We start from the raw sequence: 15,390 nt of genomic DNA, 5'->3' as shown, positions 1-15,390 counted from the left end.
GAAGGGTCGTGGCAAATCGAAGCCGGGAACCGCCCAAATTTATCAGTCGTCCAAGCTTCATAATCTGGAAACCCCATGGGTGCATATTTAGTTGATGCTGAACTGGTTGTCGGCTCGGAAGGCGGCGGCGTGGAGGAGGCGATCTCTATGTCCTCATCAAGCGCGTCCATGGTGGGAAACGTCCGTAAACAATGTGGGCGAGGTCAAATCGAAGGGTGCGAGGCTGATAAGGTCGAATCTGTATGAAGTCTACTCGGACAGGCTGAGGCCCGAAATAATTCCTGGTTGCGACGCGTACTGATTCCGTTGAACGGGGAGGACTTGCAAACGCAAGAGACGGAGAGATCAATTTACTTTTGTCGACACGCGACGCGCGGCAACAAGATAGATATGACTGGCTGCCTGGGACCCCCGGTCGTTTGCCAGGGTGTTTGGCAGACGCGTCGGGCGGCAGCATCGTCACGCATCCAACCTACGCAGCCTACCCTGGACACCTTGTATGGACATGGCGAACGACGATCAAATCGATCGATTGGAGGTTGGATCGATACGATATCGATCGAGCAGGACTTCTAATCGATCGATCGAAATCGAAATCGATTCGATTAATCGATTCGATCAAATCGATTGTACGATCGATTTCCAAGCCTGTGTACAGGGCAAGAACGCTCGCTAGAACCTAAGCACAGCTTATTTCACGTATATACATATACATATATATATATTTAGATGCGCTCTCTTCGAGCCATCCGAACCACTTTTTACGTAGATAGACGCTTCAACTTATTTCTTCACAGCTCAAAGGGCTTCTGTTTCTCCTCATATTGAATCGCCGGAGTCATATCACAATGTCTACACCTACACCTCCCGGTCGAGCAGCGGGCCTACACGCCCTCCCATACTCAAGTTTACTTTCCTTCTGTGAAGAGCCAACTGCCATCTTGGCGGTGTCTGTCTTTACTTGCTTGCTACTGGCCGCCAAGTACCAAGTTGAGAAATATAGGTACCACAAAGCCCATTGGAAGACAGATACTGGGCAACTTCCGCCGAAATACCCATCCCTCATTCCGTACGTTGGGAGTATCATTTCCCTTGTGTGGAACACCAAGGCATTTCTAAGCCAAGCCACGTAAGTGAATTTATGGTTCTTCAAAATTGAGTGTTCACTACTGAGCAATCGACGTTCTTGTAGTTCTTTTGACGGGAAACTGTCGGCAGCCAAGATAACCTGTCTTGGAATGGACATGTACCTCTTCCAGGACCGCGAAACCGTCAAGAAGATATGGAAACAACGGAGCCTGTCTAGTCCCATCAGCATCTACATATACGTGCTCAAATATTTCTTTGGTCTCCCGGAATCAGCACTGTCAGTCTACCGAGCTGATGACTCCGGCCCGCTCCCCAAACCGTATTCACATAGCCATGTTCAACCGCAAGACCGTGTCGATCACATTACCCATCATCCATATTTGCGGGCGCTCAGCGGACCTGGTCTGAGTCCAACCGTAGAGCGTTTCAAGCAATCCCTCGAGAAGAGGGTGGTGGCAATGCACTGGGGCGACGAGTGGACCGAGGAGAGCAATATTGAGTCCTTATTCCAACGTGTCCCAGCTGCTTCACTGATCGAGGCCATCTTTGGACCCACCCTGCTTCATCTCAACCCCAGCTTCGTCGAAAATATTTGGAAGTTCGACAATTTCGTTCCGTGGTTCGCCCGAGCTATCCCGGGGTTTTTGATGCCCGAGCCGTACAGGCTGCGGGAGCGACTGAAGGGCCAATTGAAGCATTGGTATCAATACGCGAGACAACGCTTCCAGGAATCCGACATCAGTGAGGATGGCGATGGCGATCCCTTTTGGGGATCAGAGTTGATTAGGCATCGACAGAAGGTGTTGCTGCAGGTGCAACACCATGACGATAATGTTCTTGCTTCGACAGACATTGGTTTGGTCTGGGGGTAAGAATTGAAACACCTCCCCTTCCCTCGGACTGGGCTGTACTTATTGTTACAAGAGCCAAAACTGATCCTCGCATAATAGTGCGGTGGGTAACACAATCCCTGTCGCGATGCTTGCGACAATGCATATATGCAAGGATCCAAACCTCCTAAAGCGTGTGCGATTACTCATTGCGGAGACTCTCGGCCAACGCTCACTCCTAGACTTGGACCCTCGAGAACTCTCGCAAATCCCGCTTCTATCATCGATCTATGCGGAGATACTTCGTGTTTACGTCAACACTTACTTCATGGTCAGTTCGCCGCACGTGGACGTTCCGCTAGGGAAGTGGCGGCTGCCCAAGGGCCATATTGGCCTCCTCAATTCGAATATTGCCCAGATGGACCACAGCTTCTGGAACACCAAAGATGGTTTACACCCAATCGAGTCATTTTGGGCTGACAGATTCATAATCGACCCGGCTGATGCATCAAGCGGACCCATCTTACCAGCGTTGAGGAAGAGGTCACCGAGTGCTGAGCAGAATCGACACGGGGAGCCGTATTTTTCAAGGGAGGGCACTGAAGGGTCGTGGTTTCCCTACGGTGGTGAGTTTACTCTCGGCTGCATAGTTCACTTCCTCCGGCTAATCGATATGTGCCAAGGTGGGCACTCCATATGTCCTGGGAGGTTCTTGGCCAAAAGCGTGGTTCTCTTCAGCTGCGCCCTCTTCGTGCACCAATATGACGTGGAAATTCTGGGCGACGCGATCAGATTGGACCCTTTCAGATTTGGATTGGGTGTTGGACAGTTGCAACAGGCGATTCCATTCCGAATTAGGAGGAGGAAGCTTGCGTAATTCGTCGAGACTGAATCTCATCCGGGACTGCGAAATTAGACTCTGATTCAAATTCTCAATATTTTGTACTCAATATTTAGACATTTTTTGAAGGCCACGGCTCCGCTAAACAGTAGCCATATTGGTTTTGGGGGATTCTATGTACAATTCAAGACATCCAGATTTGACATTGATCGTTGAGATCCATGGGTACGTGTAGGTATGAAGATTGCTTTTGCTACGACTATTCGACCCCGATGCTCAAGCTCAATGGGGCGTTTGGGAGCCACTCGTCCACAAAAACATCGTCATTGACGTCCGCATGCCTCACGCTTCATAGTTTATTTTCTTAACAGATCGATCAACCAGCAACCGTGTACTCGTTTGCCAGGCATTCTCACAGCTTTCTTGGAATTGGGTGCTCCTCTGGACAGCTGATCAGACGACGCCACGGCAGGATCCGCTGTCAACCTATCGGGGTCTGCTTCGGCGGCTCTTCTTCATGCAGAGACCTTGTGTAGTTAGTTAGAGGTAATCCTGCAGCCACTAGGACATGGTTGGTTTTAGAAAGTCCGAATCGGAGAGAAGACAACCTTGACGGCACTGTGCTCGTGCACATCCAGAATCTGCAATACGACCATGTGTGCGCCAATCATATCACGTTTTTCTTGCCGCTGACATCCGGTGTCTTTGAGCAAGTCGATGCTGCCCAAGGTCTTATGCAACCCTGGTCAGCGCTTGCGCCTTGGGGGCTATATTTTATCTACACACCGTAAACTTGAAACCCGCGCTGGCTTAGGTCTTGTACAGCCCAGGTATCTCGACATGTAAGATGGAACATATCCTGGTCATGTCGCCGGCACACAATCCCGTATCTACAAGATGAGTCGGTTCTGCTGGGGAAACTGGGTTGGAGAATTTCCGTTTACTTATGGAAAGGGTGTTCTCTGTCAAAGCGCGGTTGTTGAGCTCATGACTTGCTGTCTTGTGGACATCATTTCGTTGCTCTGCGTCACTGCCTCAAAGCCGCGATGCAGCATTCATACGACGAGAGCCATGGAAATAGGGGCTCGAGACCTCCCGCTGCCGACCAAAACAAGCCTCATGGCAGTCCACAACCTGGTGTCTCCTTCCAAAACCTTGCTTGCCATGGCTCCATGGCATCGGACTTCGTTCAAGACACAGTCATCTCCTATGCTGTATCTCTGCCCAGGAAAATCATCACGAGCTTCATCCGACGCTCACCAAAGAAGGTCCAGATCCTGCAAGGCTTGGACGGCCTAGTGCGCGGCGGAGAGATGCTCTTAGTTCTTGGGAGACCGGGGAGTGGGTGTTCAACCTTTCTTAAAACCTTGGCGGGGAATACACACGGATTTCACATTGACAAAGATACGAGCATTACTTATGATGGTAAGGCACTCCGACCCACGCGGATGGGGCAGCCCCTTCATCATCCTGCTCACATGGATGAACAGGAGTTCCGTACCACCATGTCCACCGTGCGATGAAAGGAGAGTGCGTCTACTTATCTGAGCTCGACGTACACTTTCCTGAATTGACCGTTGGCCAAACCCTTGCATTTGCGGCAGCGACTAGAGGAAAGGGACCAGCCTCTAATAGGGCTGCAATCTCTGAGGTAGCCCGAAGCGTTGCATCTTCATTCAACCTCGAAAAAGCGTACGACACAAAGCTGGGAAATGCTATGATTCGAGGCGTCAGTGGTGGGGAGAAGAGGAGAACTAGTCTTGCGGAGGCTTTCATTAGTGGCGCTCGATTTCAATGTTGGGACAACAGTACTCGCGGTCTCGACAGCATGACCTCTTACGATTTTATCAAGCTTTTGAGGAGCGCGATCAGCTCTCAACAGTTGGTGGCCTTCATGAGCATTTACCAGGCTTCTGAGGCGATATACACGGTAGGCAGGGGACGATTGGTTAAGAGGTCCGACAATATAGAGGCTGACGTCTTACAGACTTTCGACAGAGTGACATTGTTGTACGAAGGACGCCAAATATATTTCGGGCCCGTGGATTCTGCTTCGGACTACTTTCTCAGAATGGGGTTTCAGAGACCCAGCCGTGCTACGACCGCTGATTTCCTTACTTCGTTGACCAACCCAGCAGAGCGCATCGTTCGCAAGGGCTTTGAGGGCAGAGTTCCTAGGTCACCAGACGAGTTCGCAAAGACGTGGCAGGAAAGCAAAGAGGCGCAGGCTCTCTTCGCCGAGATTGAAACGTTCAGAAGCTCTGAACTGAATCAGAACCAATCGAAAATACACAAAAAATACGAGACGAGATTTGCAAGGCAGGAACAAAACCAGTAAGTTACTGAAGTCGCCCCTGGACTTGGTGCCTGATTCTCACTGAGCGCGCCCAAGATTTCCCACGTCGACATACCCGACCTCGATCTCTCTGCAAATCCTCTTTTGCATTCGTAGAGGGCTTCTTAGGCTACGAAACAACTATATTCCCGTGGTAGCTGGTATATTCGCAAATACAATCATTGCCCTGGTGGTGGGAAGTGTATTCTTCGACCTGGGACAGTCTACGGCTAGCATGGACAAGCGAGCCGTGCTACTTTTCTTCTCCCTCATGATCACTGCATTTGCTCCGGCCTTCGAGGTTTGTATTCAGCGCTGCGATTCCACGACGTGGTCGTAAAACTGATGATTTACTAGATAATCACCATGTGGGCACAGCGCCCTATCGTGGAAAAACATGACAGATATGCATTCTACCATCCGTTTACGGAGAGTCTTGCGTCGGTCATCTGTGACCTCCCAAACAAGGTGGCAACCTCCCTACTGTTTCATACGACACTTTATTTCATGACCAATCTTCGCCGGACAGCGTCTGCCTTCTTCACTTATTATGCTTTCAATATTGTCGTCCTCCTGGCCATGTCAATGTTGTTTCGCATGATTGGCTCGCTGTCAAAGACTCTGGAGCAAACCATGGCGCCTGTCTCCATCATGGTCGTGATATTCATAGCATATACGGGATTTGTGATACCCGTCGACTATATGGTGGGCTGGCTGAGATGGCTTCGTTGGTTGAATCCCCTTGCATATGCGTACGAGAGTCTGATGGTCAATGAGGTATGTCCATTCTCTTGCGAGAGAGAGCTAGAACTGATGAGTCGACAGTTCCAGGATCGCCTGTTTACTTGCTCATCTTTTATCCCTGCTGGGCCTGCCTATGAAAGCAACGGACTGCAAGGAAGGACATGTACCGCCACAGGTGCTTCCGAGGGAGAGCAAAATGTCCAAGGAACGTCTTATCTTGCGATCAAATACCGCTTCACTCCTAACCACCTTTGGAGGTAAGGCCCTGTTATCGAATGTCCTAAATCTAGCTGATTACTTTCAGAAATTTCGCCGTGATTTGCGCCATGATGGCGATATTTTGCACAGTCTACCTCTTGGCTGCCGAATACGTCCCGACGGAACGGTCGAAAGGGGAAATCCTCGTCTTCAAGAACCGGTCATCACGGGCAAGCCCGGAGTCAGATGACTCTGAAATGGGTCCAACTCCTGTATTTCACCAGAATTATCGTGACGAAAAGAATGAGAGCCGGGTCGATGCTCCCCTGCCAATCCACACGGGCTACGAGCAGTGCTCACCGGCCCTTCATTGGAACAACCTCAACTATGACATCAAGGTCAAGGGGGAAAAGCGCCGGATTCTTCACAGTACAAATGGCTGGGTGAAGCCTGGGACGCTGACAGTCTTGATGGTAAGCGCTCGAGACTCGCTCTGCTGCGATGTATGACTGAATATGCGGGTTAGGGTGTGACTGGAGCGGGAAAGACAAGCTTACTCGACCTCCTGGCCCAACGCCCAACGCCAGGAACACGAAGTGGACATGTGTATATCGGCGACAAGCTATGCGATTCGAAGTTCCAGCGAAAGCTGGGTTACGTCCAACAGGAGGACATTCATCTTCCTACAGCCACGGTGCGGGAGGCGCTGATGTTTAGTGCCCTGCTCAGGCAGCCCGAGGAAAAGTCGGCCGTGGAGGTTGGGGAGTATGTTAATAGCATCATCCATACGCTGGAGATGGAAGCGTATGCGGAGGCTGTCGTTGGCGTGCCTGGTGAAGGTAGGGATGGTTGCTCCTTGTGTTGTAGGCACAGCAGCTGACATATGGCAGGATTGAATCTGGAGCAACGGAAGAGGCTAACCATTGCTGTGGAGATGGTTACCAACCCAGAGTTCTTCCTGTTTCTAGGTAGGCGATGCAAACCGTCGAAGTCACTGTCCACCAGCATCATGTCTAAAATGCGGTTTTGCAGACGAACCTACATCCGGTCTCGACAGCCAGACAGCCTGGTCGATCTGCACCCTCCTCCGCAAACTGACAAAAAACGGGCAGGGAATTCTCTGCACGGCACACCAGCCGTCTTCCCAAATCTTTCAGATGTTCGACCAGCTTCTTCTATTAAGCAGCCGCGGCGAAACAATCTACTTTGGCGACATTGGTCAAGGCGCTACAACCATAATCAGCTACTTGGAAAGTAAAGGAGCCCCGAAATGCGAGGTGGACAGCAATCCCGCCGAGTGGATGCTGCAAGTAACCAAGCCGCCCTCAGATGCAGCAGGCCCGCGTTCTGTGCCCTACACTTGGCCGCAGAAGTGGAGGACCAGTTTGCAGAATCAAGACGTGATACACCAGCTCGAAGAGCTGAAGAAGTCCAGTCCGCAGACCAATACCACTATGCTCAGCGTTCGACAGACAGAATACGCTACTTCTCTAGCCAGACAGAATCTAATCGTTTCAAAACGTATATTCCGGAATTACTGGCGCGACCCGACGTATCTGTACTCCAAGATGGCCCTGTGTGTCGGGGTGGTAAGCAATGCCAGGGTTTGCCTATCCCACGACCACGACCACCCTCTGCTAACTTGAACTTGCAGTCTCTTGCGAATGGCCTTTCCTTCAAGTCAACACTTGACATCCAGGGACTGACTAACAGCTTATTCTCCATTTTCCTCTTGACCCAGCTCTTCAGTACTATCGATCAACAAGTCATCCCTCGCCTGACGGCCACTCGAGAGCTGTTCGAGTCACGAGAGCGACCATCCAAGGCGTACTCTTGGGTGGCTTTCCTTATATCTACGATTTTGGTCGAGATAGCCTACCAGACGCTAGCATCCGTCTTGGTCTTCGTCTGCTGGTACTACCCGACTGGTCTTTGGCGCAATAGCGATGCCGGTTTCACCGCTTCTGAACGAGGCGCGCTCGTATTTGTACTAATTTGGCTCTTTGGTCTCTGGATCACGACCTTTTCGCAGGCTGTGGCAGTGGGAATTAAACACGCCGAGACAGCCGTCCAGATAGCCACCCTTTTCTTCTGGCTGTCACTTGTATTCTGTGGGTATGTGTCGTACACTTCTGGATGCAGGTCCCCGTCTCGGGTTTTCTTCCTCTTATACGTTTATACTGACTCTTTATCCCTCTTTTTCAGAGTAATTGTGTCGCCCAGCAGCCTCCCGACGTTCTGGGTCTTTGTGTACCGCGCCTCACCCTTAACCTACTTCGTCAACGGCCTCGTCGTCGCAAGTCTTGCGGGCACCCACATCACCTGCTCTGCTGCTGAGCTGGTGCGCATAATTCCTTACGTTAAGCCCGCCATTATAGCCACCACGACGTGTGGCCAATATCTGGAACCGTACTTGCAGGCTGCCGGAGGCTATGTTGCAAACCCAGCAGCGAGCGATATTTGCTTATATTGCCCTATCTCGGACACGAACGCTCTACTGCGTTCATTGGGAATGGAGATAGACTACAGGTGGCGGATCGTGGGTTTCATGATGGCGTACGTCCTTTTCAACATTCTGGTCACGCTGGTGATTTATTGGGCGGCAAGAGAACCTCGGAGCCAGATATCGATAAACCGTTTCATGCCTTTCACCAATCTTCGAGGAAACACCCGTTGATCAGAGTCCATGTGCCGGGGTGGAGAGTCCGAAGTTCAGGGGCCCAGATAAACCGCCAGACAGAGTTAGCAAGCAAATACCACTCGCACCGCTCCGTGCGCAAACCCACAGTCTGTCGGCTTGAAAGCGTTTCTGTTGACAAATTGCCGACCCGATGAAGTGATGACTGCAAACGTCATCTTGGTGGTGGCCATGGCAATGAGAACTGGCTGCAATGAAGGCGGATTCTCGAATTGATGGGTTGTGCATTGGGGCTGGCGTAGCACACAAGGTGACTCCCGTGTTTAGTTCCTGTACCGATTGGCTTGCAAAAGTCATGATGCCGGTGATGACCCTCAAGAACAGAGGACTGCTGATGTCTCAACAAGTTGTTGGCGCAACGAGGAAAAGTAGGTAGAGGAGATGGACCTGACCGCCAGAGAGAAATCATTGACGGTCGCAGTGGAAAAAGACCGTTTGCTGAAGTGATTGTCATTGAGCTAGGTGGCAAGAGTCCAGTCGAGTCACTTTCCGATTCTCGGGGAAATCCAAGCACCAATCCAAGACAAAGTGCGTTGCCTTACTGCCAGTTTCTCGGACTGGTCTCCTGTTCCTCCAACTGCGCAATTCTAACCTATCATCTTACACAAACTATCCCACAAACTGTCTCGATCTGAGTTGCCTGCATTGTGTCAATTCAGAAGGAAGAGGATGCATAAAACTGACCTCTGCCTCTTCATCAACGGAAGACCATGGAGAAGGTTTGCCATAAGATCCGGAGGACATGCCAACGATGCGGGTGCCGCCAACATTGAGGGAGGCTTCACACTCGATCTGCGCTGCTGAACATTAGGGTAACGGAGGGCCGGTTGCAGGGGTCGGTGTCAAGCGGTCTGAGCATAGGGGGCTGTATCTCCTACTTTGGCACTCGCTACGGGTGGTCTTCTGATACAATCACCAATTTCCAAGTGATTCTTACGAAAGGATCAATTTTAAATGCCAACGCAAGAAGAACGCCTATCTTCAGTGGGCTCTTCGTACGGGCGGGGACAGTTTCGGTTTTGTTACTCGCGTTAACATGGAGACTTTCAGCCAGACCTCTTTACGAGGAGGATTTCTCTACTTTTCGACTACTCAACTAGAAAATATCATACGGAGCTCGTAGGCTTCAATTATGCTGATACCTATGCTCTACGAGCTTGCCCTTTCGATGCCGAATGGCTTGCTTTACGAAATAGGGGTCCCTAAAGCCTACAGGATGGGTATCAAAACAATAGCCATGCTATTTCCACAAAATTGAATATGAAAAAGTCTCTCTATGTCCCGGCTATACTTCCACGGGTTGTTATAAATAAGACACTACGACGTACCCCCGCCCTCACACATCCACTGGGCAAAGCCCTCCTCAGAGTCGACTCGGGGTAGCTCCTCAGTTGATGCCGCCCACGCACCCGTGTCAAAACTGAGGGTGCTCGGATATATAAAGCGGTAATTCTCGCAATATTGTCGGATGTGGCAGTAGCAGTAATATAGTTTCCTGCACAGCTCGCGATATCTAGCGATGCGGGCCGCCCTTTCGGGGTACTCGGAGACGCTTGCCCGGCCGACGTATTGTCGAAGCATCAAGAGCTCGTCGCCCAGCAGACTGATGTCGCGCTTTGGCAACACAGGGTGCCTGGTCAGCTGGCGGTGCAGGTCCAGGTAGGCAAAGTACTCGAGCTGCCGGCCTACGAGGAGGCACAGCAGGTATGTAGCCTCGAGCATCAGTCCGTGCTTGAGCTCCGCTCCCGTTGCAACATGGACTAGTTGGTAGGTGGCTGCCGAGTAGACACTGAAGAGCGCCAGTGTCTTCCATGGGTCCCGCGAATCAACGCCGAAGCCACTCAGCACCCCCTTCCATGCGTGCCAGCCGGCCTGGCGGCGAACAAGGGCGGCGACAGGACACGGTGAAGGCAGGCCGGCGCTCGAGTCGGCCAGAAGGCGCCGTCCTGCGACTAAGTCGATATCGAATAGTGCTTGGCCGCTGCGGAGGACACGGACGGCGGCGTCGCGGCCGAGGTTATCCATGTACTGTATGAGCTGGCCGATGACGACATCACGCCAGCGGCCGTCTGGCCCAACGAGCTGGCGGCAGATTGGATGGTCCTCTAGGAATATGATTAGATACTGCCTCGGATGACGCGGGAGATGATGCTACTACTTGCCCGTCAAGCGGATGCTGTCCTCTTCAACGAGGTATAAAAAGTAAAACGGGATGCAACTTCCAGTTCTACCTCGCTCTTTGCAATTCTGGCACTTGTTGGCACCTTCGCAGGGTATACACTACGGCCATTAGTCTTGATCTGGTAGGGAGGGAGTGTAGGCATTGAAGACATACAGCGGTCTGACGTAGCTTGCACAAGGTGCATGTCAAACGCTCATCTCGATTTCGCTTCACCGCGCGGTGCGCGCCAACGGACAATTCTCTCGAGCGCTTGCCCCTGGTCCTCGATTCCGAATCAGACAAGGCAGATTGGGACGTATAAGTCGTCCACGAGGAACCCGACCCCGTCTCTGAGGCGTCGATGGAGGCCGTCGACAAATTCGAACTTAGGTCAGGGAGTCCGGCAGAGCCAACAGGTAGGAGACGCCGGGGCCCGTAGGCGGAGCCCGCGTAGTCGGCTTCTGGCGAGTAACAGGGGGGCACACTCAGATTAGGAGACGGGACACGCGGCATGCGAACCCATGGGCCAGGAGCAGGAAAGTAGTGAGCCATATCATCCAAGCTAGGGTCACTCCAATCCAACGTGGCTTCCAGGGGCTTCGTATTAGGAAGTAAGCCGGTGATGCCTTGACCGAGAAGCATAGGGCTTGAAGGTGGAGAAGACCAGTATCTCTGGTCGTGCGGAAAGGCAGCCGATGCTGCTGAATTGCTGCAAGAATTGGCAGTCGTTGAGAAAATATCCGACTCTGACAAAACCCAGTCATGCTGCGTAGTCTGTTTCGTCGACGCCAAGGCGGAGAGGGCACTGGCAAAGACGCGACACGCAGGCATGACGATGGCGAGCCCAGTCGAGGGACTGCCGGCGATGATGTGGCCGAACAGCCTTCCCGTGTCGGCATCGCGCACCCAGCTGCCGCAATCACCCGGCACCAGCGGCGACATGAGGTTGACTGTGTAAACCTCGTGGAAGTCGGCGACATGTGGCAGACGGATGAAGGATACTGTGCCGGAGAGAGTCCCCCGTATCACGCCCCTGTCGGGCGTGGCGACCCTAACAGCAGCGTCCCTCGGGCCAGGCTCGACATGTTTGGAGCAGTCTTCGAGGGGAATAGCTCGTTCCCGCAAGCGATAGTCGGAGAGGCCGATTGTCCCCGGCGTTTCTTTATCCACGACAAGCAGCGCTGTGTCAAGGGCGCGTGAGGACATGACTACCTCGAGGTGCTGAGCAATGTCAACAACGTCTCGAGTATTGACTGGCGGCTCGGGGTCCGGGGACTTCTGCTTCACTTCGTCGAACCAATCACCGGGCTCGACGGCAGGACCAGGCGACGATGAATATGAACTGTAGGGGGCGTCGTCGAGGCTCTCTGAAGATGCCGGGTCATGTCGCTGAGAACACAGTGGCGACAAACTCCCTCTTCCGGTGGCATTCATGTCATCGTCTTCAAAATCTTCAAAGTCCGCCAACCCCGTAATCTCACACTCGTCATCCTCATCATCGTCGGCAGCAGCCTGCAATATTCCGTCGCTGGCTCTGTCCAGGCAATGGCAAACGGCTAGAAACATGAAAATCCCCTGAAAAGATACGAGTCCGCCAGCAGTCGCTTGACGCAGTGCTCCATTTGCACCGCTCTCGTCCGGGATCAGCAGTCTCGTGGCTCCCGAACCCCCGTCGGAACCTGCAGCAATGCCGATTCGTTTGGCTGGTGAAGTGCCCGGTTGGTCATTTGAGCTCACGGTCTTTCTCACGGTCCTGCTCACGGTCCTCGGGGGGGTTAAAATGCTAGGCATCTTGCCATCGGGTTTGTTGCGGTTGCGAAGCCAGCCATGGGCCTTCTCCATGTGCTGCTTGCAGTTGGACTCGCGTTTCGACTTGTACGGGCAGGGCGCGAAAAAGCACTCAAACATGGTGGGCGAGTCCAAGTGCTTGTCATCGACGTGCCGGACCATCTCCTTCTCCGTAGGCCAGCCAAACTCGTGATACTTGCAGGTTGCATAGGGGCATTTCCACGGCCGAGAGTGCGTCTTCTCGTGCTTGGTCAGGTCGCACGGGCGCTTAAACTCCTTGTTGCAGCCCAGCTCACGGCATCGCTTGGGCGCCAACTCCTCGGGGCGCGCATTCCTCTTCCGACGAGCCATCGATCGCATAATCTCTTCCTCGTCCTCAGGCTGGTTGGGCGCCACGTGCAAGGACACTTGTTCGCTAGTCGCTGAGCAGATGGATTGGGCGACGCTGGCAGTCGGGTTCTCGTCAGTCGTAGCTGCCTTGGCAGCAGATGCCTCTCGCACCAGAGGGCGGAGGCTTTCGAACTCGGCCTTTAGAGGCATGTTTCCTAGCTCGAAGCCCTGGTAGTCCTTCATGATGCCACTGTCTTTTATCAACCTGAAGGCTTCTCGTCGAGCAGGCTTGTCCTCGGACACGAACAAGACAATCGGTTTCGAACGCTTGGCCGACTTGCCGACCATGAAGAGCGATAGATCGACGCAGTTTCCAGAATCCGGTAGCTGGTCGCTGTTGTCTCTTAGATAGGCAACAATCTTGCCGCTGAGTTCGTCGTTGAAGATGCTGCGCGCCGGGCCGATGGCTTCGAAGCACTCGACCCGTCCCACGCGGACCCCGAGATGCAAGTAACCGCGAGCCCGACCGACCGAGTCACAAGCATAGGGCCAAGTCTTTTGGTCCTGCTTCTGAACGAAGCGCATGGTGCGTATTGAAGCAGTACACGCAGGGACAGGACGGCTCCGAGTTTCCGTCGTGGTTGAAGTCATTGAGACGATGATTGACCAAGGGAAAAGCCCGCGAGCCCAATGGATGGATGCCCAAGAAGTAAAATGTCTACGGTACCTCTGCCCGCCCGCGTCTCTTCGCTTCTGTGGTAACCCCTGCGAGGCAACCTGCAAGGCGAAAACTGGTGGCTGTGGCTGAGCATACATGCAGCACACGGCCGGGCGCAAGCCATTCCACATATACTAAAGGCGGCAATGCGGTTATATATGTAGCTCAGCCGCTGGCCACGTCGTTGAGAGGTATCTTGCAGCTGCTCCCACAGTCATCCGCCATGGATGATTCCTTGCAGAAACACCCCTTGTCCGCCGCCACACAAAATGGATTGCGGAGTGACCTTTGGAGGATTTGTCGACCGAGACTTGGTCCGAAACATGATTTGGCCTCGTATTTCGACTTCTATTCAACAAGATGCCAGCGCTTCTTACGGGAAGGCGGTGTCCACGTCTCTGTCAAGAAGCATTCCGAGCTCATAGACGTTGCCAACAAGATCCTATCCGACTCAACAAAAGAGGAGATCCGGGCAGCCCTTCTCGGCACCGATGCCGCCCCCAGTCACATCAACTGCGTCGAGACTACCATCGAGCTGTGCGCCGGCCTCCTCGCCATGGTGGAGGTGGGTGTTCACAAGTACGGCTTTTCTGGGTCGAATCCTCTGTCCTGGTACGACAAACACAGTCTGAGAGAGGCCATAAAGCAGTTTTTTCAGCCGGGGCAGCACTTAAAGCCAGACAACCAGAAGCTGGAAAGGCTTTTCACTGCTCACAACCTCAGCAGTATCGGAGGGATGCGAATCAAGTGGACAACCAACTTGGTTGACCATTTGATGTTGACGGACGACGATCAGACAGTCTTCATCTTTCACTGCGTGGGTTTTTTGGAGTTTCATCAGAGGTATGCCCGTGGTTTCTGTCCCCACTGATACGCCCTTCTGACTTGCTATGAAGCTTCGCGGATGCGCTGTTTCCCGACGGCTTCATGGAGGAAACCCTCAGAACGCTCGCCCTACTCTTCCCCCAGAACAACAGCAAATCACGGCGCTGGATTCAAGCTCAGATAGCGTCGGGCAGGCAAATTGACACAAGCCTCGCGCGATGCGGTAGCCTAAGGGCTCACGAGCGGCGCTTCAGCAACTTTCACGTCTGGCATGATAGACTCGTTGTCCTGAAGCAGGCCTTTGACGACTCGAGTCCACGCACTTTAACCCAGTGGTGGAATGATCGCCGAAACTCAGTTCAGTGGTACACGTTTTGGGTTGCTATTCTTGTATTCATCTTCACTGTTTGCTTGGGGTTCATTCAATGTGTCGAAGGAGGGTTGCAGGTCTGGTTGGCGTTGAAAGCAGCCCAGACCCCGCCAAGTTCCCATTGAACTATAAGTATCGGCAACAGCCATGCGCCAAAGCTAATCCCGGAGGGCTAGCATACGGGCAGAGATATGATATACTGACCCGGTTCTATACGGTTTAAGTGAATCCTTGGGCCTACGCTGTTAGATCTGAAGTCATCGCTGCAGCAGATTCTGAACTCTGAGAATTATATTGGTTGTGATATTTGATCCCGGTTTCTTACCGATCCTGGGCATCAAACATGAAACTGTTTCTCGGGAAGCCTCTGGACGTTGCGATTCTAAACCACTGAACAACTACCGATTGGGTTTCAGCAGACAGGTTGACAAAAGTACTATCGAGAGCGAAATTTAAGAACTTT

The 15,390-nt window shown here is 52.6% G+C and overlaps 4 protein-coding genes across 4 annotated transcripts; 3 read left to right on the top strand and 1 right to left on the bottom strand.

The window, feature by feature from the left end:
• Positions 1-848: 848 nt before the first annotated feature.
• Positions 849-2,796, top strand: HRG_02189 (cytochrome p450 domain-containing protein; the record flags this gene model as incomplete). The annotated part of the gene is made up of 6 exons (XM_044860660.1): positions 849-1,129; positions 1,193-1,366; positions 1,421-1,957; positions 2,040-2,450; positions 2,511-2,545; positions 2,603-2,796. The coding sequence occupies 6 exons, from the start codon at positions 849-851 to the stop codon at positions 2,794-2,796; spliced, it is 1,632 nt and encodes a 543-aa protein (XP_044724293.1).
• Positions 2,797-4,588: 1,792 nt separating this feature from the next.
• On the top strand, positions 4,589-8,559 carry HRG_02188 (ABC-2 type transporter domain-containing protein; the record flags this gene model as incomplete). Its single annotated transcript, XM_044860659.1, has 13 exons — positions 4,589-4,690; positions 4,748-5,094; positions 5,153-5,396; positions 5,453-5,872; positions 5,921-6,096; positions 6,144-6,267; positions 6,322-6,510; positions 6,564-6,876; positions 6,928-7,005; positions 7,070-7,626; positions 7,692-8,152; positions 8,243-8,378; positions 8,485-8,559. 13 exons carry the CDS (start codon positions 4,589-4,591, stop codon positions 8,557-8,559), a joined length of 3,222 nt encoding a protein of 1,073 aa, XP_044724292.1.
• A 3,097-nt stretch (positions 8,560-11,656) lies between these two features.
• Positions 11,657-13,599, bottom strand: HRG_02187 (zinc finger transcription factor ace1; the record flags this gene model as incomplete). Its single annotated transcript, XM_044860658.1, has 2 exons — positions 11,657-11,752; positions 11,803-13,599. The coding sequence occupies 2 exons, from the start codon at positions 13,597-13,599 to the stop codon at positions 11,657-11,659; spliced, it is 1,893 nt and encodes a 630-aa protein (XP_044724291.1).
• A 402-nt stretch (positions 13,600-14,001) lies between these two features.
• HRG_02186 (uncharacterized protein) lies at positions 14,002-15,130 on the top strand (the record flags this gene model as incomplete). Its single annotated transcript, XM_044860657.1, has 4 exons — positions 14,002-14,046; positions 14,100-14,575; positions 14,629-14,935; positions 15,104-15,130. The coding sequence occupies 4 exons, from the start codon at positions 14,002-14,004 to the stop codon at positions 15,128-15,130; spliced, it is 855 nt and encodes a 284-aa protein (XP_044724290.1).
• Between the last annotated feature and the right edge of the window lie 260 nt (positions 15,131-15,390).

This window comes from Hirsutella rhossiliensis, assembly GCF_020360975.1.
Source record: "Hirsutella rhossiliensis strain HR02 chromosome Unknown scaffold00002, whole genome shotgun sequence".
Classification (NCBI taxonomy): Eukaryota; Fungi; Ascomycota; class Sordariomycetes; order Hypocreales; family Ophiocordycipitaceae; genus Hirsutella; species Hirsutella rhossiliensis.
This window is presented reverse-complemented; position numbering and strand designations above follow the sequence as displayed.